This window comes from Struthio camelus, chromosome 2 (assembly GCF_040807025.1).
Source record: "Struthio camelus isolate bStrCam1 chromosome 2, bStrCam1.hap1, whole genome shotgun sequence".
Classification (NCBI taxonomy): Eukaryota; Metazoa; Chordata; class Aves; order Struthioniformes; family Struthionidae; genus Struthio; species Struthio camelus.
This window is the reverse complement of record NC_090943.1, coordinates 52,463,416-52,490,369: the sequence shown is the minus strand read 5'-3', so window position 1 is coordinate 52,490,369 and position 26,954 is coordinate 52,463,416. Positions and strand designations below refer to the sequence as shown.

The 26,954-nt window shown below is 50.9% G+C and overlaps 2 protein-coding genes across 10 annotated transcripts; one reads left to right on the top strand and one right to left on the bottom strand.

Annotated features, from left to right (window-relative positions):
* Positions 1 to 6,127: 6,127 nt before the first annotated feature.
* LOC104147687 (C-C chemokine receptor type 8-like) lies at positions 6,128 to 13,103 on the top strand. Of its 5 annotated transcripts, none has more exons than XR_011139740.1 (3): positions 6,128 to 6,396; positions 8,839 to 10,244; positions 11,185 to 13,103. XR_011139740.1 is itself a non-coding variant. In XM_068935710.1 (3 exons), the coding sequence occupies exons 2-3, from the start codon at positions 8,711 to 8,713 to the stop codon at positions 9,919 to 9,921; spliced, it is 1,131 nt and encodes a 376-aa protein (XP_068791811.1). In that variant the 5' UTR covers positions 6,128 to 6,396; positions 8,636 to 8,710; the 3' UTR covers positions 9,922 to 10,259. The 5 variants fall into 5 exon arrangements, 4 of the variants coding, with proteins under 4 accessions (XP_068791811.1, XP_068791810.1, XP_068791809.1 ...); XM_068935710.1 differs by lacking the exon at positions 11,185 to 13,103 and adding an exon at positions 8,636 to 8,758 and having other exon boundaries at positions 8,839 to 10,259; XM_068935709.1 differs by lacking the exon at positions 11,185 to 13,103 and having other exon boundaries at positions 8,842 to 10,259.
* A 4,039-nt stretch (positions 13,104 to 17,142) lies between these two features.
* LOC138066352 (C-C chemokine receptor type 8-like) lies at positions 17,143 to 24,001 on the bottom strand. Of its 5 annotated transcripts, XM_068935716.1 has the most exons (3): positions 23,097 to 24,001; positions 20,735 to 20,857; positions 17,143 to 20,654 (listed from the first exon to the last, which is right to left on the bottom strand). In XM_068935716.1, the coding sequence occupies exons 2-3, from the start codon at positions 20,780 to 20,782 to the stop codon at positions 19,572 to 19,574; spliced, it is 1,131 nt and encodes a 376-aa protein (XP_068791817.1). In that variant the 5' UTR covers positions 20,783 to 20,857; positions 23,097 to 24,001; the 3' UTR covers positions 17,143 to 19,571. The 5 variants fall into 5 exon arrangements, with proteins under 5 accessions (XP_068791817.1, XP_068791814.1, XP_068791815.1 ...); XM_068935713.1 differs by lacking the exon at positions 20,735 to 20,857; XM_068935714.1 differs by lacking the exon at positions 20,735 to 20,857 and having other exon boundaries at positions 17,143 to 20,651.
* Between the last annotated feature and the right edge of the window lie 2,953 nt (positions 24,002 to 26,954).

Genomic DNA, 26,954 nt, shown 5'->3' with positions numbered 1-26,954 from the left:
ATCATCAGCAAATTTGCTGAGGAGGCACTCTGTCCCTTCCTCCAGGTCATCGATGAATACGTTGAACAAGACTGGACCCAGGACTGACCCCTGGGGGACACCGCTAGCCACAGGCCTCCGACTTGACTCTGCGCCATTCACCACAACCCTCTGAGCTCGGCCATCCAGCCAGTTCTCAAGCCACCTCACCGTCCACTCATCTAGCCCACACTTCCTGAGCTTACCTAGGAGGATGTGATGGGAGACAGTGATGGGAGACTTCAGCCTTGCTGAAGTCCAGAAAGACAACATCCACTGCTCTCCCCTCATCTACCCAGCCAGTCATCCCGTCATAGAAGGCTATCAGATTGGTCAAGCATGATTTCCCTTGGGTGAATCCATGCTGACTACTCCTGATCACCTTCTTGTCCTCCACATGCTTAGTGATGACCTCCAGGAGGAGCTGTTCCATCACCTTTCCAGGGATGGAGGTGAGACTGACAGGCCTGTAGTTCCCTGGCTCCTCCTCCTTGCCCTTTTGGAAGACTGGCGTGACATTGGCTTTCTTCCAGTCCTCAGGCACCTCTCCTGCTTGCCCCTGAGCTGGTAGAGGAGGAGATGCCCACAGCTTGCAGAGGAACCAGCATCAGCAGGGGCAGAGGTGACAGTCCTGAGAGCCCTGTGTCCCTGCAAGCTGGGGAGACTGGGAGCGCAGCACATCCCTTCTGTCCAGCTGTTTACACTCAGCCCGGGACAGCAAAACCAGGAGGTGGGGTAGGAGGATACTTACGACTTATCCCCTCATTTATCAAGTCCTCCCCTCCGTGCTGCTGGCCTATCTCTGAGCGTGCAGCCCCGAGCCCTGCTGCTCGGCGGCCCGCCCATGCCAGGGGCAGAGCCATGCACCCTCTTTCCTATCACATCCCACACAAGGCACAGAAGGAGCTCGGGCAAGCTCAGGGAAACCTCCTGCTCGCCCATCCTGGCACAGGGCCCATCTCCGCTGGACTTCAAAGCCTGCCCAGGCTACATTTTGCCTTGTCCTTTGAGCTTCTTTTGCCACTCCGTGCCACCAAGCGTTTCCATTTGGCAGCAGCTTCTGCTAGCTAAAACAGGAGAGGGGGGGCAGCATTCTGGGCTGCCCAACTTCACAAAGCACGGCAGGGCCTCCGGCGTGGAGAGGAAAGGCTGTGAGCAAGGGAGACTTTGCCACCTTGACAGCTGCAGCGTCTTTCCCAGAGACTTTTGTATGGCTCTCCGGGCACAGCAGGGACAGCTTCAGCCCGTGCCCGCGTCATTCAAACGCTGTGTTTGCACAGCACAGCTTCCTGCGAGCAAATAACGCGGGCCAAACAGGCACTCAAACTGAAGAGAAACACTTATCCCTTCCCCTCTTCCCTCTCCTCCCCTCGCCTCTCTCCTCCCTTTTTCCTTCTCTCTCTTTCTCTCCAGACTTGCTGACATATCTGGGTGCAGTGAGGGAAGTGGTGTTTATCATTCTACCTACGCAAATAGCGCCAAGCAAGACCGCTGCCGTATGCGAGGGCATGGACTGACTTCACGCAAAGGCAGGGCACACGTGCATGCTCTGGCTCTGGCTCTGGCTCTGGCTCTGTCCCTGCTCAGGGATGTCTGTAGCTGGCGGTGCCCAGACACCCTTGCCGTCACCTCTCTCTTGGCTCTGTCAGCGGCCACGGTCCCTTCTGCCACCTGTGCCGCGCACCGCGGTCACGTCACGGCCCCAGACAAATTTCTGCAATTACCGTAGTTCGAGGAGGTGGACGGGAACGGAAGACGAGGTGCCACTGATTCTGCTGAGGGATGCACATCTCTCTGCAGAGCCAAATACTGCTTTGAGCAAATGTCAGTGTAGGAGGGACACCCACCGAGATATTTTACATTGATAGTACACCTATAAAATCACCTCCACGTCAGAAGCAACGGTGTCTGGGCCGGAAGCCCATCGCACCTCCCACGGCACCAAACCTGCGTAATGGCCAGGCAGGGGCCCAGCCCCAGCCCAGTGCTGCCCTGGCCCCCCAGCACTGCGCGGCTGAGGGCTCCGAAACTGGAGATTCACTTCCTGCACCTGAACTTCAAAGCAGATGAAACTGTCTCCTACACCAAGGGGAATTTCGGTGCCTTTAGTATCTCCCCGCCAGTGCCTGGGTTTGGAGAGGAGCAGCTGCTTCGCTCCCCCCTTTCCTTGATAGCCCGAGCGGAGGAGGGGGCAGCGTTCCCACTGCTCTCTGGGACCCAGGGCCCCTTGGGCCTCCAGCCAGGGCAGCAAGGCTCTGCTGGCTGCGCCCAGAGCCAGCCAGGGCACCGCAAGCGCGGCCCCAGGGACCTGACGGTGCGAGCAGCGCTCTCGTGGCCTCGCTCCAGCTTCCAGGCACTTCCTCCAACCTGGAGCAGCAGGATGGGGGCAGTGGGGCGCTCGGGGCTGTGTCTCTCCTCTCCGCCTCACCCTCACCGACATGGGGATGGCGCTGCCGTTCCCTGTGTGCCAGCCGGGCCCTTCTCTGTGGGGCCACAGCGCCAGGGCTGACACGCTCTGCCCTGGCTGGGCAGCCCGCAGGAGGGGCTGCAGGCCTGAGACCAGTCTGACCAGCCTCCTGCGGGGATGACATTGATGCAGCCCGTCCGGCCTCGACCAGGGACATGGACCACAACGGTCTGTTTGGAGCCCTGCTTCAAGCCATTAGGACGTCTTCCTCTGAAGGGTCCGCGCGGCTTTACGAGGATCTGAGGATCTGCAAATCACAAAGCCCGCGCACCACAGGGAACCAGACTTGGCCCTGGGGATAAACATGGAGACAACGGCACACACGATGGGGGCAGGAGCATCAGTTTTATTCCATAACGATATCAGCAAGCCAGAGAGCGTGAGCGAGGCAATGTCCTGATGTGCATGTGACAGGCTACCCCAACCCAACCTGCTGAAAGCCACAGTGAAAGATGAAGTAGCTGATAGAGATGCTGCCATACGCAGAGCCACCTGCACAGAGCTCAGAGACAGGAGAAGGAAATGACTGCCGAAATAGAAAGAAAACCTCAAGCCAGGACCGGGCGGCTGCTGCCAGACCTCCCGGCTGCCAAATCAACCTCCTGCCCCAGCAGGAGCAGAGGCAGGAGCCGGGACACTTGGCTATTAGGCCACTCAGCCCACTCTTGGACACTGAGCCCTTCGGGAAGTCAGGAGTCCTTCATAAAGGACTCTTCACCCACCTCTCTCAGCCCCCGTTTTGTGGGCCAGGCCCCCTCTGGCCTTCCGCAAAGGAGCCGCTGAGCAGCTCAGTGGCAAGCCTGCGCTCCTTAAGCACAACTCAGTTCTGCCCCTCGGCTGACCACAGCTGCAGGCATCTCCAGAACGTCCCCTCTGACCATCTTCCCTCCCTCCACTCCTGCCGGCTGCGAGCAGAGCGGGCAGGAAAGAGGAGCAGACCAGCTCACACAGCCAAACAGTACAAATCATCCTGCTTCTTCTGCTCCTGTGAAAGGAAGAAAGACAAGCAAAATTTGCAAGCAAATTGGAGTGTGCCCCCAGATCTTCCCCTCCACCTGCTAATGGAGGAGAAGCAATGGGGAACCCCAACTCTGTTCCCAGTCTGCCAGGCCTTGTTCACCTCCTTGACCCACCGCAGCCGTTGCACTGGTGCTGGTGTCCACAGATGGAAAGTGGGGCTAAAACATTCACCAGCTGCTATGGGGCAATGAAACGGCAGCCTGGGATTGGCAACTGTCCCTTGACATCATCACAAGAAGAGGGCTGCTCAATAGGTCTCGGACGTAGAGCTGAAGCCTGGACAGATCTATCTGAACACGCTGTCCACCTCTTTCGCCGTGCCCCTTCGCACGCAGATCCGCAGGGTAGATCGGGGTCACAGGAGACTGGGAGACGACGCAGCGTTAAGCTGTGTGGAGACTAGAGAGAGGGGCTGTGTGCATGCCCACAGCCTCACATTTGCATACAGGGAAAAAATTGCTTCTGTCTGTCAGCAATTGAGTCTGTCAGCTCCCTCCACGGCCAGCTACTGGACACCCGACAGCAGGCCCTGAAGCAGGCGGTTTGCAGCAGGAATATCACCACCTGCATGCCTGGTTCCTGCTCCGCTTCCTCAGCTTTGCCCTGCCGCCTCCTGGGGGACCTTGGCCCAGGGGCACCTTTGCTCTGCCCCTGGCCTTCACGCTCCCTTGGCAGCCAGGCACAGGAGCACCTGAGAGCAGAACTTGCCCTTTCGTGGGGAGTCTCCAGAGGAAGAGGAAGCAGCTTCTGTTTTTTCACATCTCTGTAGCACAGAGTTACAAAAGAGCAGGAAGCAGATTGGAGAAACCTTGATTGTAAACCACCTGGAAATGCAAGGTTTGTGCCATGCTCCAGAGCTCTCCTTGCAGGGCTCTGCAGCAGGCTCTGGCCTGAGGTGCAGGCTGGGCCCTGCCTCCCCTTCACTGCAGCGCTGTAGCACGACTTCCAGCAGCTGAGTCAGAGGGAAACGGTCTCTCTTTTGAGCAGAGCTTGCAGTGGCAGAGCCACGGCGGCAGCCCCAGCTCAGCGGGGCTGCAAAGCCTGCCCAGCAGCTGGGGGAAAGGGAGGGAGTTTGCCCCCGCAGGGCTCTGGGCTGCTGCAGCTCCCTGCTCCTGGCCTCACTCCTCCTGCACAAGTGTGGGAGCCTCTCCATGAACTTGTCTCCCCAGGGAGTCAGGGCAGAGGCTGGTTTATTCAGCGCCGCAACAAATGCCGTCTACTCGCTGTGCTGTGGGTTTGAGGAGAGCAACAAATGGCTGGCAGTGGTTTGAAAGCAGGGTAGTGCGGTGCAGGTCACTGTCTCACCTCATCCTGCACCCATGGAAGTATACTGAAAGTCTCCTGGCAGCAACAGGAAGCAGCAGCCCCAGTAACAGACTTGTGCTAGGCTTGTATGTGTTTGTCCACAGCCTGCCTACTCCTGGAAGTAGGACTGCCTCTGCCTTGACGAGTTGCTCCGCATCACTTTGATTAGTGCTAAGGTTGTCCCTGGAGGTCTTGGTGCTCATGCTGAGCCCTGTAACTATTCCTGCGCTTCCAGGATGCTTGGAAGCTTGGCCAGGCTAATCGCCCTGCTAGAGAAGTCTGTACCACGGCCTGCTGAGTTCTTGGGTAGAAGTAAGGGAGAAGGAAATAGCAGAAGTTCTAAACATGCCTAATGGCAGAAGGTGTTAGAGTAATCTCAAGTGAGGCAAATGAGCCCTGAAAGCACTCAAGCATGGAAAATGTCTCTGTGCCTTCAGCTGAGCATGGACTAAAGACTCGAGCAAATCATCAGATGTTTTTCTCTTTGCTCTCACTCTGTCGGAACAACTTAGCATTTGGGAATAAGAGCCATTTGTTTCCTCACTCACTGCTCTTGCGTTTGAGAGGTGCTGCGTTCGGACAGCTGGTTTGCAAACCCTCGGTGACATGAACATTTCTTTGCCTTGCTGTGTATTGTGCTAAACGCTGATGCTGAGCTAAACACAACAGATAATACTTTTATGATTTCTCAGGCCTCTAAACTAAACCATGGCTGGGTCCTCCCTTTCTTTCTTTCCCTTTGTTGTGTTCACCCTCACATGCTGCATGTGCATTCGCATCATGAGAGCAAGGGTTTGTCTGAAGCACTTTTCAGAACAAACCATCTATTTGCCCCTCCATCTTCCGAGTCTTTATTGCCCTTCCTCCCGCCCCAGTAACGGTGCAGCAGTGAGCCAAAGGAGTGGGCACAAGAGGCAGCCTTAGATGAGCTCAGTTTTCAAAAGATGTTCTCAGCTCTGCACATGAACTCCCTCATCAGGATTTTAGGGGGCCGTTGCTCCTCTACTTTTGCTGACGGCGCCAAACGTCATCAACGCTAACAAAGCTAAGAAGGCCTTTGAAGGCTCTTGGGGCAGGAAATTAGGGCCCATGCCAAAAGGACTCCCTCCCTCCCGCACGAAAAGGGGTGACGGGACAAACGGCCGTTCAAGGTGGGGATAGTGGTACCTCGCTGCAAAGCAGGATGCCCTGTACGGGGTTGTTCAGCTCAGCAGTGGCCGTATCCAGACCAGCGGACAGGAGGAGTATGGAGGGCAGAAAGCGTGACACCCGGTCTGGAGGGCCAGGGGCTGGTGTGTTTCCTTAACTTCAGCTAAGGAAGATGAGCTCATCAGCTTGTGGTTACTGCAGGTCTTTAATACGATACATCACTCGAAGGAAGAGCTAGTTTAAGACTAGCTGAAGTTTTGCTGCAAGTCGCACTTGTGAATTGGCACGTTGCCAAACTATATGAATGGGACTATATCCGCTTATCAAAAACTGATCTTTTGAAGACATTTCCTTTGGTACTCATTCAGACATAGCGTTGGATTATGGATGAGAACCTGACACACCTGCTGGCTGGAGAAAGCTTGGAGCACTTGGAGGTGAGTCATTCCCAGCTAGGCTGCTGCCCTGCTAGCTGAGCACAGACACATCTGGGGTGCCTAGTGTTCCTTCTCTGCTGTGATAGCTAGTCCTGCTAGTGACAGCTAGGGTTTAGAAGAAATCAAGTGTGGTCATTATTCTCTGAAAAGAAATAGCATGTGACAGTATCACCCTTTACAGTAGAGAAAATAGCAGGTACTATAGCAAAGATACTGCGAACATCTAACCGGAGACAGTGTCTGAACAGTGGATGAATATGGCGTCACTAATGTTGTTTAGCACTGTTTGTCATCATGGGTACTACTTTGGGGTGACATTGTCACTGTTTAGGGTGACATTGTCACTGATTAGTTGCTAAGAAGGGCCAGGCAGTAGGGAAGCTGGGTGTAGCTCCTGCTGGGTGGATTCTGACTGGTGCCATGGCTGAATCACAACTGATTTTGACTGGTGCTATGGCTGAATTACAACTGGGGCCCCTTCAATTACAGTGAAGTCTCATTTCCCAAGCAAGCAAACTGCAGCACCTGTGCACATCTGACTTTGGAGGCTGCTGACTGTGGGCAGCTGCCAAAACATCAGCACGTCTGAAGATCAGGCTCTTGCTTCGTGCAGGGGTTCAACCCCTGCCCTCCACACTGTTGTGCCTCCAGAGGGAAAACGCTGCCACACCAGAGGACAGCATGGCATTTGGGCCCTCCTCCTAGTCCTGGTTCAGCCTCTCTCTTGTACTGACACTAACTAGCAGCACACCGCTCCTGCAAGCAGGAGCTCTGCTGCAGCTGCCTGGGCCAGCGTGAGCTGCCTTCCCACAGCCCAGGGCAAAACAGCCAAGGGCAGCCCAGGGGCGTCTTCTGAAGGCACCTCTTGCAGCGTACAGGGAGACGGCACAGGAGGCTCTCCAGCCTCCTTCCTCGCCAGAGGCCTTCCCTTGCCCCTGTCCCTTGAAAGGGGCGGAAGGCACAAGAATGCCCAAGAGCCACAGGTGCCCCCAGTGCCCCGTAAGCCCACACGGTGCTGGAGCATCTCACACAGCAGCAGAGCGAGCTCTTGCCAGCTCCCTCATGGGCAGGTGCTGGTGAGAAAGCGAGGGCTGCAGCCAGCACTTCTCAGCAGCTGCCTCCAAGGACAACCAGAGCAGAGACACTGCTGAAAGGCACAGGTGGCACAGCCTGACACCGGGGCTCTCTGCTCTCTCAGCGTTAACCTCTGAAATCAGCCCGGCCTGACTGCAGAGCCAGGCACGCGCACGCCCCTTGCAACTGCCTGGATGCTGAGCTCTGGTCACTACTGCAGAAAAACAAAATCCCTTTTCACACAGATGGGCGTGCCTGATCTTTGCTTCAGGAAACTCAGAAATCCCGCCGTCCCTGTTACCTGAATAAAGGCTTGGGGGGAATCAGCCGCTGCAAGTAGCTGGTTGCGGGGGCGGTTGCAGAGAGAGGACAAAGCTTTTGCTGGGGAGAAGGGGCAGAAGCAACTGAGCAGTTTTGCTCTTTAGGAAAGCAGTGCTTGGGCTACAGCTGCTACTGCTGTTTTCATCCAGGGCATACTACACTTGTGATGTGCACAAACCACTTGTAACTGTTGCTGCTGGTGCCTTTACAACTGAAAACCTGCTTTAACAATGCTGGAAGCCTCTGCAAAAGTGACTTGCCACACTGTGGACTATTTCTGGCCCTCAGTAACTAGCAGCAGAGCTTTGTCGCAGGTCAGAGCTCCTGAGTGTACTCCTCCCTGAGCACTGCTCCCTCTCTCCTTTCTCAAGAAAAATATGGAATACCACCACAAACCCTGTGGCAGAGGGGCTCTCAGCACAGATGGACTGTGTCCATCTTGGTACTGGTTTGATGATGCTCCTTGGCTCCAGCCCCACTTCCTAACAGCCTCCACTGGGACTGCAGGCACAGCGCTGCCGACCCCACAGAGAGCAGGCTGCTGCGTTACTGGTAACCTCTGCTTTCCCACAGCAGCTGGATTTTCCTTGATCTTCCCCATCCCCTCCTGGGCAACAGACTTATCCTGCCAGGGGAGGATTGGCCAGTGACATTCACTCCGTGTTTGCACCCTATCGGCTCAGCCGAGGCAAAAAACCCCAGCGCTGTGCTGAGAACAGGCTCTGGCTCCGCACGGGCTTCCAGGCAGATCACGCACACTGCATTTTCTCAATCCTATAGCAAGTAGACCCCAGTGTCTTGCATCTGCAAACAATGTGCAGGAAAGACAGACATTTTTTTCCAGAGATTTCCAGCATCATTATTTTCACTGGGGAAGCAGGAGTGTAAGAAGAGTGTTTAGCCAGTGTTTAGCTGCCACATGAAACAACTCACAGAAGCGGAACTCCACGCGTCCTCAAGTGCTTTGGTATGAGCTGAATTGTACCTAATATAGCTATTAAGAATTTAAGTTATGATATGTGTGTCATGAAATTATTTGTCCTTAAGCAGGTAGACTACCTGTCACCAACATTTAACTCCTCTGCACCCTATGATGGCAGCTTCCTCTACCCTGACATTGACATCAACTGTGGTCTTGAAAATATTTCATCGTTCGCATCTACATTTTTTCCCGTGCTGTACAGCGTATTGTTTGTGACAGGTCTCATGGGAAATGCTTTGGTTGTTTGGGTCCTAATAGGCTTCAAGAAAATCAATGCCATGACTGATGTGTATCTGCTGAACCTCGCCATCTCTGACCTCCTCTTTGTCTTCTCCCTCCCCTTCTTGGTTCAGTACTCCGCAGTGGAACAGTGGACTTTTGGAAATGCAATGTGTAAAATAATCAGTTCCGCTTACTTCGTTGGTTTCTATAGCAGCGCATTCTTCATAACCATCATGAGCGTCGATAGGTACTTGGCTATTGTCCGCTCCGTGCACGCTCTACAGGTTCGGACAACCGCACACGCGATAGTTACGAGCCTGGTCCTTTGGGCGGTAGCCATTTTAGCATCAGCACCAGCCTTCCTTTTTTTCCAGGAAGCAGAGGATAACAACAGGGCGATGTGCATCCCGCATTATCCCAACGGTAACAACGGCTGGAAGATTTTCTCTAATTTTGAAGTCAACGTCTTGGGCTGGCTCATCCCCCTTGGCATCCTCTTCTTCTGCTACTACAACATCTTGAAAAACCTGCAGAAATGCCATACGCAGAACAAGTACAAAGCAATGAAGCTCGTGTTTGTTGTTGTCACCGTGTTCTTCCTCTTCTGGACCCCCATCAACATTGTGCTCTTCCTGGACTCTCTGCAGAATATGTATATCATAGACGACTGTCACGCAAGCCAAAGGCTAGCTCTAGCCCTAGAGCTGGCTGAGGCTTTCTCCTTGGCCCACTGCTGCCTCAACCCAGTCATCTATGCTTTTGTGGGCGAGAAGTTCAAGAAGTATCTCTGTGAGGCTTTCCAAAAATATGCACGGTTCCTATTGCGCTGCAAAGACTACACTGCTTTCAGCGGGCACAGCTTCGACAAGCGTTCCTCTCTGCATCCAGCTTCCTCACAATCTTCTTTTGTTGATACTGTCTTATAGAGCAAGGAGTTAAAAGCTCCCATGCTCCTTTCCAGGCTCTATGCAGTGGACTGAATGGGTGGCTTGAAAACAGTTAATTCTGCCAGTGATTCAGTTTATAAAATCCTCACCTTGTCTCGGGAAAGAGGTTTCAGCATCATGCCAGAGCAAGCTACACAGGGAGCAGTCTGACACTGCATGATGCCATTCTGAAAGGGGAGGTTGAGACTGTTATTAGCTGTGCTCAGTTGACAATCCCGTAGATCACAGGTGAAAGATGTGGAAGAACACACTGTACCCTGCATCACACTACTTGCTGTGGGATTTAGCAACAATAAAAGCAAGTATGTCTTCCTATGTCCAACTTTTTGCTGGTGCGTATCCTGAATGTATACTCTCCATTCCACACCTGCTGCACAGGTTTGCAGCTAGTGACTTTTGTACAATACTAGCTCCACTGATGCTACTGTAACACTGAATGAGTGAAGTTCTTCAAGACCTTTCCATCTGAGAGGTCAAAGAAGAATAAAGTATAAAGCATAGTGGGTGTCATTAGGACTCCATCTTTCTGAGAGATACTATCAGCCTTAAAGAGGGCTGGACATTGATAAAGTAGCACATACAGCAGTATTAATTTATTTTGTTTTTACCTCTGAAAGCTTCTCTGTATTCTGAGTTGCAGAGATGTAATGGATTGAAAGACTCTTGTGACTGATACATAAATAAGTGTACTGAATAATTTGCCCTGTCATTTTACATGTTATTGAATAGAACATAATAATCTATTTCAGGAAAAAGTTCCTGCCATTTGGCTGCCTCTCTCTAGGAAGCAAGTATCTCCTCAAGGAAGGATATCATGGCTGAGTTATGCAAACTGATGTAGCACAAAAATCACACCAAAATGATTGGCAGTGTGTGGTCATCTCACAACATCCCCCTAGACTAGAATTAATTTGATCTGAATACTTTAAAAGGACTAAATGCCATGCTCTTTCCCTGATGCTCCCCTAAGAGAGTAACTGGTTTCCTCTGATTTGGAAAACATGATAGACATATGCAGGAGAATATAGAGGAGAGCAAAAGTCAGCCTCTTACACACAGACCTGTAAGGGGAGTCACATTGTGCATGTTCTCTAGGAACACAGCTTTTACTTACTACATTCCTTTCTACTCTGTATTTTACAAATACCATTAGTGAATCAAAAAAAAAAACAAAACAAAACAAAATGTATTTTAGCAGTTTAAACTTGAATGTAACTATGACTGTGTTTTCCATGTTTTAAGACATCACGCTCAAGCCAGAACAAGAGAATATCTAACTATTTAATATGCCAACACCATTCTGAAATCCTTTTAACCTGTACCATCTCTGGAGAAAGAAAAAACAAGATCAGAATACAAAGCTAAAGAGTAGATGTGAGCAAGAGCAATATAAAAATTGTGGTGAGTACCTTTTATCCAAGCAGGTGAACACGAACACTCTGTGCAGAATGGTCCAGGCTCAACAGCTCAGTGCTTTTTTTGCTCCCAGCTCTTGGGACAGCTCTACAGTTTGGCCCACTCCAAGGGAAAGGCCATCCCTTTCCTAAGGGAAAGTAGCAATCTGCAGGGATGCTACTGCCCTTCCTCACTCAAACAGGGCAGGTCCTGTTGGCCATACAGGGGTCGAATGTGGGTATGACCTTCACAGGCAGGCAGCTGCAAGAGCTGTGAGCCCCTGGGCTGTGAAGAGGAGTTCAGGTCAGCTCCAGCTCTGTGCTCCCCGTTTGACTACTGCAAGTGGAGGAAGCCAGGGGCCTCAGGCAAGGAATCCTCTGTGCCGCAGGAAGCATCTCCCACCTTGCCACTGGAAGACTTTGTCTGAGGCAGGAGAAGGGGAAAGACGCCCTTTTAGAATCTACTGAGAACTGGAGAAGTGAAAGACATTGCAAAGATGGCTTTTTCTCATGTTTATTTCTAAATTATAAAATATGACAAAGACACGCTTTCACTTTGTCATTTTTCCACTGTAAGAATACACTGAAGAATACAGCTGTTAAACACAGCAGAGCAATGAAAACAATTGGAAAAATTGTCATGTCTGGGCACAACAAAATCAGCACACTTGGTTGTGGGGGAGGAGGGGAGCAGAACAAGATAATCTCTTTCCCAAGGCTTTTCTTACAGCAAGTCTCCCTCCAGAGCTCATAACATGTATTCTCAGTTCCCGCTGACCTAGTGAAGGATTTCCCTTTCTGCGTGACACTATTTTTACCTGACAGGAGCGATGATACACCTCTTCCCCAGCACCCTATGTGCAAGGGGAGGACACTTTGGCAGTAGGTGACAGGCCTGGATCAGACAAGAAAGAGATGTGGGCACCCTGCACAGATTGTTAGGACAGCTGGGGATAAGGGAGCTCCAAAGTTGGAGATGAAAAAAAAAATCACCATGTGAGGAAGAGCTATGAGGGAGTATTTTAAGGAAATTGTTTGCCCTTGAGAGATGCAAGGAAGGCTGTAGTTAAGGACAGGCTTGCTTAAAGAGTTCAGTCTCGGCTTAGGGAGCAGCACAGGTAGGTGTGGGCAGCAGCAGGATGTCTGGGTCTGGGCTGAAGACACAAACTCTGAAGATAAGCTCAGGGCTGGGGTGGGGAGAACTGTTAGGCATTGTTTCATTCCTCTTGTGTCTGACACCACAGACAGCCAGGGCTGGTGACTTCAGACATCCATTTCAGTCACTTAGATCAGATTTTGCTCTAGTCTTCTTGCTTGCTGCAAAGGCCGAGCACAGTATCAGGATGGCTGCCAAGGCTCAGGCACTCCACTCCCGGCAGAATGACAAACTCAGATGGATTAACCCACATAAGACCAAAGGCAGCAATTTACCAAGCATCTGCGGGAGTCTTGCTGAACTGGAAGCGCTGGGCTGGGAGTTGGCAGTGCCAAGTGTTTGCTGGAGAGAGGGATTCTGCCTGGGAAGCCATGGCCAAGGTCTCTCTGGGAAGCTGCACAACAGTGGGGAGACAGCCCAGAGACTCCCTGCTCCCATCACAACAGTGACAGTCAGGGAATCTTAAATGTCCTTCTTCCTTTTCAAGGATATGCCTAGTTACAGAGAGTATATATTAATTACTCTGTACAGGTGCAAAATACAGAGAGCTTTGGTGAGAGCTGATTCTGCGATGATTGTTACCTTCCAGTTTCCTCCATGCAGTTAGTGTAGCATCTTCCTAACTAGGTTGCTGTTGACCTGGAGCATTGAACCTTGATCAGGAACAGAAATGAAAAGTTTAATTAAAGCCAAATGTGCCCGCTTATGCTGGACACTGGCACTCACGGCTGGGGAGGATGCCTTGCAGGAGGAGCAGTTTGTAACCCAAATGAATGCTACATAGCTCAAAATGTTCTCATTCACTGTAGCGTCAGTGTATAACCCACAATTACATCAGATCCCAGAATCAAGAAAAATGCATGTGCTAGCTTGTTGTCTTCTCCTCATATACTCCTCTTCTGCACCCAATGTTCAGTGTAATCAATGCAAATCTTATTTTGGTGACTTTGCCTAAGCTTCACCTCCACACCTTTTTTGACTACATGGAGTTCTTAACGAAATTTCTACTATACTGTAGTTTTTGCAGACAGAACATGCAAGGTCATGTGCCCTGCAAACAGAACATTTATCCGACCTTGCCTTAGCCCTGTTTTTCATACAAAGTTGAAAAAAGAGACTAGTTTAATCCAGGCACCAGTACAAAAGTTGTTCAAAGGTGACACCAGAAGAGATACAAAACCAGGTAAGGAATAATTATAAGATATACTATTTGAGGCTGGCATGGAACTATCTTACACTCAAAGATAGTCGCAAAGAGATTGGTAAAAATAGGAATGGTGGATAGATCTGATTAGTTATGTAAACTATTGAATATATAACAACTTACCTTTGCTTAAAAGTTGTATCAAAAAACTGCTAGGGTCCTTCTTGTGCCCCCAGGCAAGAAGCACCTTATTGCTAGCAAAAAAAAACTTAGCAACTAAGAAATCTGACTCCTGCTGCTCATTACTGGTGCCCATGAACGAACAAAAGAGAAAAGATAATTTTATCAGAGTAAAACAGTTTTTCAGTTCATGTTTGTTTCTATTATTGAAAATAACTGAGGTGGAAGTATGGTTAATGGAATTGGGGCACTATGAATACGCTAACCCTGTGATTGAAATATGCTGACTCTGTGTTTGACCTAGAGTAACCTTGCATAAGGACTGCACTAACTCTTGTTTGACTTAGAGTAACCCTAGCCGCTTGAGCAAGAGCAAGTAGATAACATGCCTGAATCCACCACCTGGATCTGGATTTGGAGGTCACAGAGTAAGCGGAATGAGACAACCGATAGCTCGTGAACTGAGTGACCAGACCAATCAGGCTGATGGAAGATGCGCGTGGACAAGGGGACCTAACCAATCCAAGCACTGGAAGTGGCGCGAGATAGCTCGGGGGGAGATAAAAGATCACTAGGGGGAAAGCTTCGGGGGCTGCTATGCAGACGCTATAATAAAGAACATTAATTCATATTGAATGACTCTGACCTTTCTTCTACTCTGGGGAGGCATCGCTGACTTTCTGACTGCAAATAACTACTCTCTGGAAGCACAGCATTAGAACAGATCATGAATATTAGTGGGATTCAAAAGAGCAAGTCATCAACTACCTAATATGGTCCCTGGAAGTGAGGTCTGATTTTCTCTAAAACTTCAGAGACGAATGTCTCTGAAAGAATTATTTTGTATTTCATTTACATGGCTTGAATCAGTTGCAGGCCATAGATTAATTTCTCTCTCTTAAAGAGGCTTCTTCTGAAAGGAATATCTCCCCCACACATTGGCATGAATAGGGCTTATTCCATGCTATTGGATGTTGTGGCTGTTTCACATCTGAACACAAATCTTGAAATGCTTGTGCAAAGAAGGGGCTGAACAAGGGCTGCATTCACCAAGTTTGGGGGCAAAATTGAAAGAGTAGGCACCGACCAAGTAAAACAAGAACAGTTTTTATCCATGCACAAATGCAAGAAATTGTGTTTCTCAAGATCATTTTTGTGTCTGCTCTGTGTCAGTGAGCAGAGGTGGCTGGGGGAAAAGTAGAAATTGAGAGGGTATGCATTTGACAAGTCAGCAGACGCTCACTGATCAAGGGGACGTTTTTCAATGCACTCAGCAGTCAACACTCCTTTCAGCCAGCCACTTCCAGACCCCTCTCATCTGCCAACACTGGGAAAACAAGCCTCCTCTGGCTTGTCTCCTCTGGGCAATTCAAACACTCCTTCAAACACCTACCTTCAATCATCTATTAAGAAATGGAGAAACTGCCTCCCTTTCCTGCCAAATAATAGTGTCGCTAAACAATTAAAATGAGTTGGGTATTGCCTAGGTGACTCTGGGGAGCCACTTGGAAATTGCTTGGCACAAGGACAACCTGTGCAGGGAGGGAGTGTAGGTGGGAGAGAAGGCATGGAAATAGTTTTGCATTTCCTGTTATTCTGCAGTTTTGAAAGAACTATTTTCCTGCAGTATCCTGATAACACAAATTAAATGACTGCTTGAGCTACCCATGGGAGAACTTGTAACCTGTGCTATGAAAGGAAGATTTCTTTCTGCAAGTCAATAGTTCCTACCGTTTTTCTTCTGACAGAAGAAAGCCATTAAATCCTACAGTGTAGCATGTATACTGCATCGTATCACCTGTGTAGCTGGGAAAAGACATGACCGGACAGCAGAAGAGCTTCTTGTGAAATACTGTATCTTGTAGATAGCAAATGGGAATGAGGATTTCAAACCCCGAAAATAGTCTCGTCCCTGCCCCCCCCCCCCCCCAACAGCTGAACAGTTAAATAAAGCTTGGGAGTTTTTTTTTCCCCCCTGCCTTTTGACTCCGCTCTTCTTCTGAGAGCATGGAAGTATCTGCCAAGTCCCCCCGAGCTCTGATAAGCGAGCAGTGCCTCCTCACACCACACCACATATGAGGGCGACGGCTGCAGGTGGCGAGGCTTCCCGGCGGGCGGCTGAACTGACGGGATCCGCCGCGCCGCGCCACGCCGCGCCGGCCAACGGCCGGCCGCCGCCAACGGACCACCGCGCTCTCTGTGCGTGCGCCAAGGTCTCCCGCGGCCAGGGCGCAAACCGCGCCCCAACGGCCAGCCGGCGATGGCGCCTCGCGCCCAACCGCCGCCCAGGCTGGCGCCGCCCGCGCCCGCCCCGCTGCCTGAGGGCGCCGCACAGGGCGGGCACCCAGGGCGAGCTGATCTCGTCCCCGCCCCGCCCCGTGTGCTCTTCGACGGTGTCACAACCTAGCTGTTGAAGGCAAAGATGTCTTCTAAAACCCCGAACAGCACTGAGGGAGGGCGCACGGGCCTTTGCTGCCGCACAGGCTCGGCCCATCAGCCTGGTGGCAGCAGCTGAACGCTGCCTGGTCCTGCGAGAGGGGAAGGAGGGTGGCTGTGCGATGTCCTGGTGACAGTCGTCGTCATGGGGGAGCCCTGGGACACAGCCTTGCTCCAGTAGTTACATAATACTTGGTGAAATCTTTGAAAAGAGGTGCTCCTTAGCAGACACATGCAGCAGTGCTGGGGAAAGGCCATTCTGTTGCCAGCGTGTGTATGCGTATTGAAGTTCCTGCCCCAAAACAGCTGCAGAAGGACTGCAGGCCAGGTCTGTGGTTAAAAAAGGGTCTCCAGAAATTGTTCTCACCTTTTGTGCTTCAGGAGGGAAAAGTCTGGTCTAGATGGCATGTGCTGTGAATCTCCAGTGGAAGGAGGTACCTAGTATTATCCTCCTGCCCACTGAGCATTCCCATTGTTTAAGATGCCCACTGTCCTTTGGCATTGTCCTTATTTTTTGTGAATCCCATTCTTAGGCATCTGAGTTTCTATGTATACAAAAAGAATCTGGTTATCAAAAAAGGCACAAGAACATACCTGGGTGGCAAGGCACCTAAATGTTAGGAGCTGTAGTGCTGAGCCAGACTTTCTGCTGTAGATCTTGTTGCTGGGATTTAGGAAAAAATTCAACCTTTTCCTTTATTCATAGACTTTGCTTTAGAATTTAGAGAACGTGTCATGATCCGCATGATGGAGCATTTATTTCTTACACATACTGCTACTAGCCTGTTCTTGCAAAAGGTTGTATCCTGCAGATTGCAAATACTCGTACTTGTTAAAATAGTAAATCCTATCTGAAGAAAATCAGTGGTTTAACAGACCTGTATTTTGTGTTTTGTTCTGCTCTGCTCTAGGAAGTAAGCCCAAGTGTATTCAGTAGTGTGGGAATAGAATGGAGGCAGACTGACGATGAGTCCAAGTTCTAGAATAAAAGATAGTTTACTGTGAGGTTTGTTTGGAGAGGGAAGAGGGAGGCGGAGGGACTGTCAGTTTTGTAGAATTGTCCAGGACAGAAGAAAATGCACAAGCTGAAGGAATAATGACAAAATAGTAAAGTTCCTGAGGTGCAAGGACTGTAGAATTGCACTGCATGCAATACCTGTATTATAAAAATTAAAATATTATGATACCTTATAGGGAGAAGTAGACGAGGACCAAAAGTTTCAGAACAGCACTGTATTTGATCCATCAATGTTTGTTTATGTAAACATACATGCATACATACATACATATGTATACGCACATGAATGCATATGTGTATGTACACACACATATATGTATGCATATATATGCATGGATATCCATTTCTGTATAAATCATTCATTCATAGTTACTGAGCTGGAACAGCAACTGAGAAGTCAACCCCAGCTGTATGCTCAAAAGTGGAGATCATACTGGTGCCTCAGTTTTTTAGAGCAAAAACCATAGGCTTTCAGTGTTGTCCAGGTTTTATACAGTTCTGATGCCTCTGGTCACTCAAACCAGCCACTGCCATCCACTTTAGATACCATCGGAGTTACAAGATTTTTATGTAATACCCCTGTTTTTTTCTCTCTCCCTCCTCTTTTGGGCATTCAGCAGAGCACCCAGCCCTTCCTCTAGTGGGTCAGGGCTCTGCTGGAGGGCAGCTACCTCTTTGGTCCACTGTTTACCAGCCAGTCAGTCCCTACGAAGCTTTTACATACAATTCATACAGGTCTCAGCATACACTTAAGTATTTTTCCACTCTTCAGCTTTTTCTTCTGGTAGCTATTTCTCCACATATACCCAGGGGCACGCATTCATTCCCATTTTTTAAGATACCCACAGTCTACCAGCAGCTGTCAAAAACAATCATTTCTAGGCTATGACTTCAAAACCCTGGTAGCCCAGGAGCCCAGGGAGCTGCCAGAAATGCCAGGCTCTGTGAGCTCCCCAGCTATGGCCCTGTGTGTTACTGTGGCACCTTGGAGGGCAATGTCTTTCAATCTCTGCAGTTACCAGCAACTGTTCACCTTCTTATTGCACAAACTACTGATGGTTCTTTGGGAGAGAGTTAATTGTTTCAACAGGCACATCTGACAGCTTCCTTTGGGACAGAAGATGCTACAAGCTCTGTGACAAGTCCTTGATGAATTCCCTCATTTCAGGTGCCTCCTCCCTCTCCTTTGATGCATATGTCATGTTTTCTTTAGGAATCTTAGAGACCTCTGTGTCCTGAGCGGGAGGGGCTGGATGGAGTTCTCCGTATTGCCCAGGCAGTGAGGCAATTTGCCTGTAATTTTGGCCACCCATTTACAAAGCAGGTAATGGCAGGAAGTGTCACTGGAAAGGGTTATATAGCCTGCAGGAGGAAGCTAAAAATTAAGAATCCCAAAGGAACCCATGGTAAGAGCAGGCTTAAGCATCTGCTTCAACTTTTCTAGTATCTCATGTCTTGAAAGGTTGTCTAAACAGTGCCTCAAGGCCTGAACACCCCTGTGCTCAGCTGAAAAGGAGAAAAAAAACTTCATTGTTAAACCATTCAGCTGGGGGGCAGACGGATGGGTGATTACAGAATTACAGAATCACAGAATGGTTGAGTTTGGAAGGGACCTCTGGAGATCATCCAGTCCAACCTCCCTGCTCAAGCAGGGTCCTCTTGAGCACATTGCCCAGGATCACGTCCAGACAGGTTTTGAATATCTCCAGGGAATAAGAGTCCACAACCTCTCTGGGCAACCTCCAGTGCTCTGGGCAACCTCCAGTGCTCAGTCACCCTCACAGTAAAGAAGTTTTTCCTCAGGTTCAGATGGAACTTCCTGTGTTTCAGTTTATGCCCATTGCCTCTTGTCCTGTCGCTGGGCACCATGGAGAAGAGTCTGGCCCCATCCTCTTGACACCCTCCCTTCAGATACTTGTAGGCATTGATGAGATCGCCTCTCAATCTTCTCCAGGCTAAAGAGGCCCAGCTCTCTCAGCCTTTCTTCATAGGAGAGATGCTCCAGTCCCCTCATCATCTTTGTAGCCCTCCGCTGGACTCTCTCCAGTAGTGCCATTAGCTGCTTGATGTTATTTTCTAGGTTTAAAGTAACAGTCTCAACCTCCCCTTTCAGAATGGCATCATGCAGTGTCAGACTGCTCCCTGTGTAGCTTGCTCTGGCATGATGCTGAAACCTCTTTCCCGAGACAAGGTGAGGATTTTATAAACTGAATCACTGGCAGAATTAACTGTTTTCAAGCCACCCATTCAGTCCACTGCATAGAGCCTGGAAAGGAGCATGGGAGCTTTTAACTCCTTGCTCTATAAGACAGTATCAACAAAAGAAGATTGTGAGGAAGCTGGATGCAGAGAGGAACGCTTGTCGAAGCTGTGCCCGCTGAAAGCAGTGTAGTCTTTGCAGCGCAATAGGAACCGTGCATATTTTTGGAAAGCCTCACAGAGATACTTCTTGAACTTCTCGCCCACAAAAGCATAGATGACTGGGTTGAGGCAGCAGTGGGCCAAGGAGAAAGCCTCAGCCAGCTCTAGGGCTAGAGCTAGCCTTTGGCTTGCGTGACAGTCGTCTATGATATACATATTCTGCAGAGAGTCCAGGAAGAGCACAATGTTGATGGGGGTCCAGAAGAGGAAGAACACGGTGACAACAACAAACACGAGCTTCATTGCTTTGTACTTGTTCTGCGTATGGCATTTCTGCAGGTTTTTCAAGATGTTGTAGTAGCAGAAGAAGAGGATGCCAAGGGGGATGAGCCAGCCCAAGACGTTGACTTCAAAATTAGAGAAAATCTTCCAGCCGTTGTTACCGTTGGGATAATGCGGGATGCACATCGCCCTGTTGTTATCCTCTGCTTCCTGGAAAAAAAGGAAGGCTGGTGCTGATGCTAAAATGGCTACCGCCCAAAGGACCAGGCTCGTAACTATCGCGTGTGCGGTTGTCCGAACCTGTAGAGCGTGCACGGAGCGGACAATAGCCAAGTACCTATCGACGCTCATGATGGTTATGAAGAATGCGCTGCTATAGAAACCAACGAAGTAAGCGGAACTGATTATTTTACACATTGCATTTCCAAAAGTCCACTGTTCCACTGCGGAGTACTGAACCAAGAAGGGGAGGGAGAAGACAAAGAGGAGGTCAGAGATGGCGAGGTTCAGCAGATACACATCAGTCATGGCATTGATTTTCTTGAAGCCTATTAGGACCCAAACAACCAAAGCATTTCCCATGAGACCTGTCACAAACAATACGCTGTACAGCACGGGAAAAAATGTAGATGCGAACGATGAAATATTTTCAAGACCACAGTTGATGTCAATGTCAGGGTAGAGGAAGCTGCCATCATAGGGTGCAGAGGAGTTAAATGTTGGTGACAGGTAGTCTACCTGCTTAAGGACAAATAATTTCATGACACACATATCATAACTTAAATTCTTAATAGCTATATTAGGTACAATTCAGCTCATACCAAAGCACTTGAGGACGCGTGGAGTTCCGCTTCTGTGAGTTGTTTCATGTGGCAGCTAAACACTGGCTAAACACTCTTCTTACACTCCTGCTTCCCCAGTGAAAATAATGATGCTGGAAATCTCTGGAAAAAAATGTCTGTCTTTCCTGCACATTGTTTGCAGATGCAAGACACTGGGGTCTACTTGCTATAGGATTGAGAAAATGCAGTGTGCGTGATCTGCCTGGAAGCCCGTGCGGAGCCAGAGCCTGTTCTCAGCACAGCGCTGGGGTTTTTTGCCTCGGCTGAGCCGATAGGGTGCAAACACGGAGTGAATGTCACTGGCCAATCCTCCCCTGGCAGGATAAGTCTGTTGCCCAGGAGGGGATGGGGAAGATCAAGGAAAATCCAGCTGCTGTGGGAAAGCAGAGGTTACCAGTAACGCAGCAGCCTGCTCTCTGTGGGGTCGGCAGCGCTGTGCCTGCAGTCCCAGTGGAGGCTGTTAGGAAGTGGGGCTGGAGCCAAGGAGCATCATCAAACCAGTACCAAGATGGACACAGTCCATCTGTGCTGAGAGCCCCTCTGCCACAGGGTTTGTGGTGGTATTCCATATTTTTCTTGAGAAAGGAGAGAGGGAGCAGTGCTCAGGGAGGAGTACACTCAGGAGCTCTGACCTGCGACAAAGCTCTGCTGCTAGTTACTGAGGGCCAGAAATAGTCCACAGTGTGGCAAGTCACTTTTGCAGAGGCTTCCAGCATTGTTAAAGCAGGTTTTCAGTTGTAAAGGCACCAGCAGCAACAGTTACAAGTGGTTTGTGCACATCACAAGTGTAGTATGCCCTGGATGAAAACAGCAGTAGCAGCTGTAGCCCAAGCACTGCTTTCCTAAAGAGCAAAACTGCTCAGTTGCTTCTGCCCCTTCTCCCCAGCAAAAGCTTTGTCCTCTCTCTGCAACCGCCCCCGCAACCAGCTACTTGCAGCGGCTGATTCCCCCCAAGCCTTTATTCAGGTAACAGGGACGGCGGGATTTCTGAGTTTCCTGAAGCAAAGATCAGGCACGCCCATCTGTGTGAAAAGGGATTTTGTTTTTCTGCAGTAGTGACCAGAGCTCAGCATCCAGGCAGTTGCAAGGGGCGTGCGCGTGCCTGGCTCTGCAGTCAGGCCGGGCTGATTTCAGAGGTTAACGCTGAGAGAGCAGAGAGCCCCGGTGTCAGGCTGTGCCACCTGTGCCTTTCAGCAGTGTCTCTGCTCTGGTTGTCCTTGGAGGCAGCTGCTGAGAAGTGCTGGCTGCAGCCCTCGCTTTCTCACCAGCACCTGCCCATGAGGGAGCTGGCAAGAGCTCGCTCTGCTGCTGTGTGAGATGCTCCAGCACCGTGTGGGCTTACGGGGCACTGGGGGCACCTGTGGCTCTTGGGCATTCTTGTGCCTTCCGCCCCTTTCAAGGGACAGGGGCAAGGGAAGGCCTCTGGCGAGGAAGGAGGCTGGAGAGCCTCCTGTGCCGTCTCCCTGTACGCTGCAAGAGGTGCCTTCAGAAGACGCCCCTGGGCTGCCCTTGGCTGTTTTGCCCTGGGCTGTGGGAAGGCAGCTCACGCTGGCCCAGGCAGCTGCAGCAGAGCTCCTGCTTGCAGGAGCGGTGTGCTGCTAGTTAGTGTCAGTACAAGAGAGAGGCTGAACCAGGACTAGGAGGAGGGCCCAAATGCCATGCTGTCCTCTGGTGTGGCAGCGTTTTCCCTCTGGAGGCACAACAGTGTGGAGGGCAGGGGTTGAACCCCTGCACGAAGCAAGAGCCTGATCTTCAGACGTGCTGATGTTTTGGCAGCTGCCCACAGTCAGCAGCCTCCAAAGTCAGATGTGCACAGGTGCTGCAGTTTGCTTGCTTGGGAAATGAGACTTCACTGTAATTGAAGGGGCCCCAGTTGTAATTCAGCCATAGCACCAGTCAAAATCAGTTGTGATTCAGCCATGGCACCAGTCAGAATCCACCCAGCAGGAGCTACACCCAGCTTCCCTACTGCCTGGCCCTTCTTAGCAACTAATCAGTGACAATGTCACCCTAAACAGTGACAATGTCACCCCAAAGTAGTACCCATGATGACAAACAGTGCTAAACAACATTAGTGACGCCATATTCATCCACTGTTCAGACACTGTCTCCGGTTAGATGTTCGCAGTATCTTTGCTATAGTACCTGCTATTTTCTCTACTGTAAAGGGTGATACTGTCACATGCTATTTCTTTTCAGAGAATAATGACCACACTTGATTTCTTCTAAACCCTAGCTGTCACTAGCAGGACTAGCTATCACAGCAGAGAAGGAACACTAGGCACCCCAGATGTGTCTGTGCTCAGCTAGCAGGGCAGCAGCCTAGCTGGGAATGACTCACCTCCAAGTGCTCCAAGCTTTCTCCAGCCAGCAGGTGTGTCAGGTTCTCATCCATAATCCAACGCTATGTCTGAATGAGTACCAAAGGAAATGTCTTCAAAAGATCAGTTTTTGATAAGCGGATATAGTCCCATTCATATAGTTTGGCAACGTGCCAATTCACAAGTGCGACTTGCAGCAAAACTTCAGCTAGTCTTAAACTAGCTCTTCCTTCGAGTGATGTATCGTATTAAAGACCTGCAGTAACCACAAGCTGATGAGCTCATCTTCCTTAGCTGAAGTTAAGGAAACACACCAGCCCCTGGCCCTCCAGACCGGGTGTCACGCTTTCTGCCCTCCATACTCCTCCTGTCCGCTGGTCTGGATACGGCCACTGCTGAGCTGAACAACCCCGTACAGGGCATCCTGCTTTGCAGCGAGGTACCACTATCCCCACCTTGAACGGCCGTTTGTCCCGTCACCCCTTTTCGTGCGGGAGGGAGGGAGTCCTTTTGGCATGGGCCCTAATTTCCTGCCCCAAGAGCCTTCAAAGGCCTTCTTAGCTTTGTTAGCGTTGATGACGTTTGGCGCCGTCAGCAAAAGTAGAGGAGCAACGGCCCCCTAAAATCCTGATGAGGGAGTTCATGTGCAGAGCTGAGAACATCTTTTGAAAACTGAGCTCATCTAAGGCTGCCTCTTGTGCCCACTCCTTTGGCTCACTGCTGCACCGTTACTGGGGCGGGAGGAAGGGCAATAAAGACTCGGAAGATGGAGGGGCAAATAGATGGTTTGTTCTGAAAAGTGCTTCAGACAAACCCTTGCTCTCATGATGCGAATGCACATGCAGCATGTGAGGGTGAACACAACAAAGGGAAAGAAAGAAAGGGAGGACCCAGCCATGGTTTAGTTTAGAGGCCTGAGAAATCATAAAAGTATTATCTGTTGTGTTTAGCTCAGCATCAGTGTTTAGCACAATACACAGCAAGGCAAAGAAATGTTCATGTCACCGAGGGTTTGCAAACCAGCTGTCCGAACGCAGCACCTCTCAAACGCAAGAGCAGTGAGTGAGGAAACAAATGGCTCTTATTCCCAAATGCTAAGTTGTTCCGACAGAGTGAGAGCAAAGAGAAAAACATCTGATGATTTGCTCGAGTCTTTAGTCCATGCTCAGCTGAAGGCACAGAGACATTTTCCATGCTTGAGTGCTTTCAGGGCTCATTTGCCTCACTTGAGATTACTCTAACACCTTCTGCCATTAGGCATGTTTAGAACTTCTGCTATTTCCTTCTCCCTTACTTCTACCCAAGAACTCAGCAGGCCGTGGTACAGACTTCTCTAGCAGGGCGATTAGCCTGGCCAAGCTTCCAAGCATCCTGGAAGCGCAGGAATAGTTACAGGGCTCAGCATGAGCACCAAGACCTCCAGGGACAACCTTAGCACTAATCAAAGTGATGCGGAGCAACTCGTCAAGGCAGAGGCAGTCCTACTTCCAGGAGTAGGCAGGCTGTGGACAAACACATACAAGCCTAGCACAAGTCTGTTACTGGGGCTGCTGCTTCCTGTTGCTGCCAGGAGACTTTCAGTATACTTCCATGGGTGCAGGATGAGGTGAGACAGTGACCTGCACCGCACTACCCTGCTTTCAAACCACTGCCAGCCATTTGTTGCTCTCCTCAAACCCACAGCACAGCGAGTAGACGGCATTTGTTGCGGCGCTGAATAAACCAGCCTCTGCCCTGACTCCCTGGGGAGACAAGTTCATGGAGAGGCTCCCACACTTGTGCAGGAGGAGTGAGGCCAGGAGCAGGGAGCTGCAGCAGCCCAGAGCCCTGCGGGGGCAAACTCCCTCCCTTTCCCCCAGCTGCTGGGCAGGCTTTGCAGCCCCGCTGAGCTGGGGCTGCCGCCGTGGCTCTGCCACTGCAAGCTCTGCTCAAAAGAGAGACCGTTTCCCTCTGACTCAGCTGCTGGAAGTCGTGCTACAGCGCTGCAGTGAAGGGGAGGCAGGGCCCAGCCTGCACCTCAGGCCAGAGCCTGCTGCAGAGCCCTGCAAGGAGAGCTCTGGAGCATGGCACAAACCTTGCATTTCCAGGTGGTTTACAATCAAGGTTTCTCCAATCTGCTTCCTGCTCTTTTGTAACTCTGTGCTACAGAGATGTGAAAAAACAGAAGCTGCTTCCTCTTCCTCTGGAGACTCCCCACGAAAGGGCAAGTTCTGCTCTCAGGTGCTCCTGTGCCTGGCTGCCAAGGGAGCGTGAAGGCCAGGGGCAGAGCAAAGGTGCCCCTGGGCCAAGGTCCCCCAGGAGGCGGCAGGGCAAAGCTGAGGAAGCGGAGCAGGAACCAGGCATGCAGGTGGTGATATTCCTGCTGCAAACCGCCTGCTTCAGGGCCTGCTGTCGGGTGTCCAGTAGCTGGCCGTGGAGGGAGCTGACAGACTCAATTGCTGACAGACAGAAGCAATTTTTTCCCTGTATGCAAATGTGAGGCTGTGGGCATGCACACAGCCCCTCTCTCTAGTCTCCACACAGCTTAACGCTGCGTCGTCTCCCAGTCTCCTGTGACCCCGATCTACCCTGCGGATCTGCGTGCGAAGGGGCACGGCGAAAGAGGTGGACAGCGTGTTCAGATAGATCTGTCCAGGCTTCAGCTCTACGTCCGAGACCTATTGAGCAGCCCTCTTCTTGTGATGATGTCAAGGGACAGTTGCCAATCCCAGGCTGCCGTTTCATTGCCCCATAGCAGCTGGTGAATGTTTTAGCCCCACTTTCCATCTGTGGACACCAGCACCAGTGCAACGGCTGCGGTGGGTCAAGGAGGTGAACAAGGCCTGGCAGACTGGGAACAGAGTTGGGGTTCCCCATTGCTTCTCCTCCATTAGCAGGTGGAGGGGAAGATCTGGGGGCACACTCCAATTTGCTTGCAAATTTTGCTTGTCTTTCTTCCTTTCACAGGAGCAGAAGAAGCAGGATGATTTGTACTGTTTGGCTGTGTGAGCTGGTCTGCTCCTCTTTCCTGCCCGCTCTGCTCGCAGCCGGCAGGAGTGGAGGGAGGGAAGATGGTCAGAGGGGACGTTCTGGAGATGCCTGCAGCTGTGGTCAGCCGAGGGGCAGAACTGAGTTGTGCTTAAGGAGCGCAGGCTTGCCACTGAGCTGCTCAGCGGCTCCTTTGCGGAAGGCCAGAGGGGGCCTGGCCCACAAAACGGGGGCTGAGAGAGGTGGGTGAAGAGTCCTTTATGAAGGACTCCTGACTTCCCGAAGGGCTCAGTGTCCAAGAGTGGGCTGAGTGGCCTAATAGCCAAGTGTCCCGGCTCCTGCCTCTGCTCCTGCTGGGGCAGGAGGTTGATTTGGCAGCCGGGAGGTCTGGCAGCAGCCGCCCGGTCCTGGCTTGAGGTTTTCTTTCTATTTCGGCAGTCATTTCCTTCTCCTGTCTCTGAGCTCTGTGCAGGTGGCTCTGCGTATGGCAGCATCTCTATCAGCTACTTCATCTTTCACTGTGGCTTTCAGCAGGTTGGGTTGGGGTAGCCTGTCACATGCACATCAGGACATTGCCTCGCTCACGCTCTCTGGCTTGCTGATATCGTTATGGAATAAAACTGATGCTCCTGCCCCCATCGTGTGTGCCGTTGTCTCCATGTTTATCCCCAGGGCCAAGTCTGGTTCCCTGTGGTGCGCGGGCTTTGTGATTTGCAGATCCTCAGATCCTCGTAAAGCCGCGCGGACCCTTCAGAGGAAGACGTCCTAATGGCTTGAAGCAGGGCTCCAAACAGACCGTTGTGGTCCATGTCCCTGGTCGAGGCCGGACGGGCTGCATCAATGTCATCCCCGCAGGAGGCTGGTCAGACTGGTCTCAGGCCTGCAGCCCCTCCTGCGGGCTGCCCAGCCAG

Excerpts from the sequence above, each read along its gene's own strand:
- LOC138066352 (XM_068935713.1), bottom strand. The coding sequence starts at position 23,150 with ATGGATGAGAACCTGACACACCTGCTGGCTGGAGAAAGCTTGGAGCAC. Across the intron at positions 20,655-23,096 it reads AAAGCTTGGAGCACTTGGAG|CAGGTAGACTACCTGTCACC; the intron begins GTGAGTCATTCC and ends TTTGTCCTTAAG.
- LOC104147687 (XM_068935708.1), top strand. The coding sequence starts at position 6,343 with ATGGATGAGAACCTGACACACCTGCTGGCTGGAGAAAGCTTGGAGCAC. Across the intron at positions 6,397-8,838 it reads AAAGCTTGGAGCACTTGGAG|CAGGTAGACTACCTGTCACC; the intron begins GTGAGTCATTCC and ends TTTGTCCTTAAG.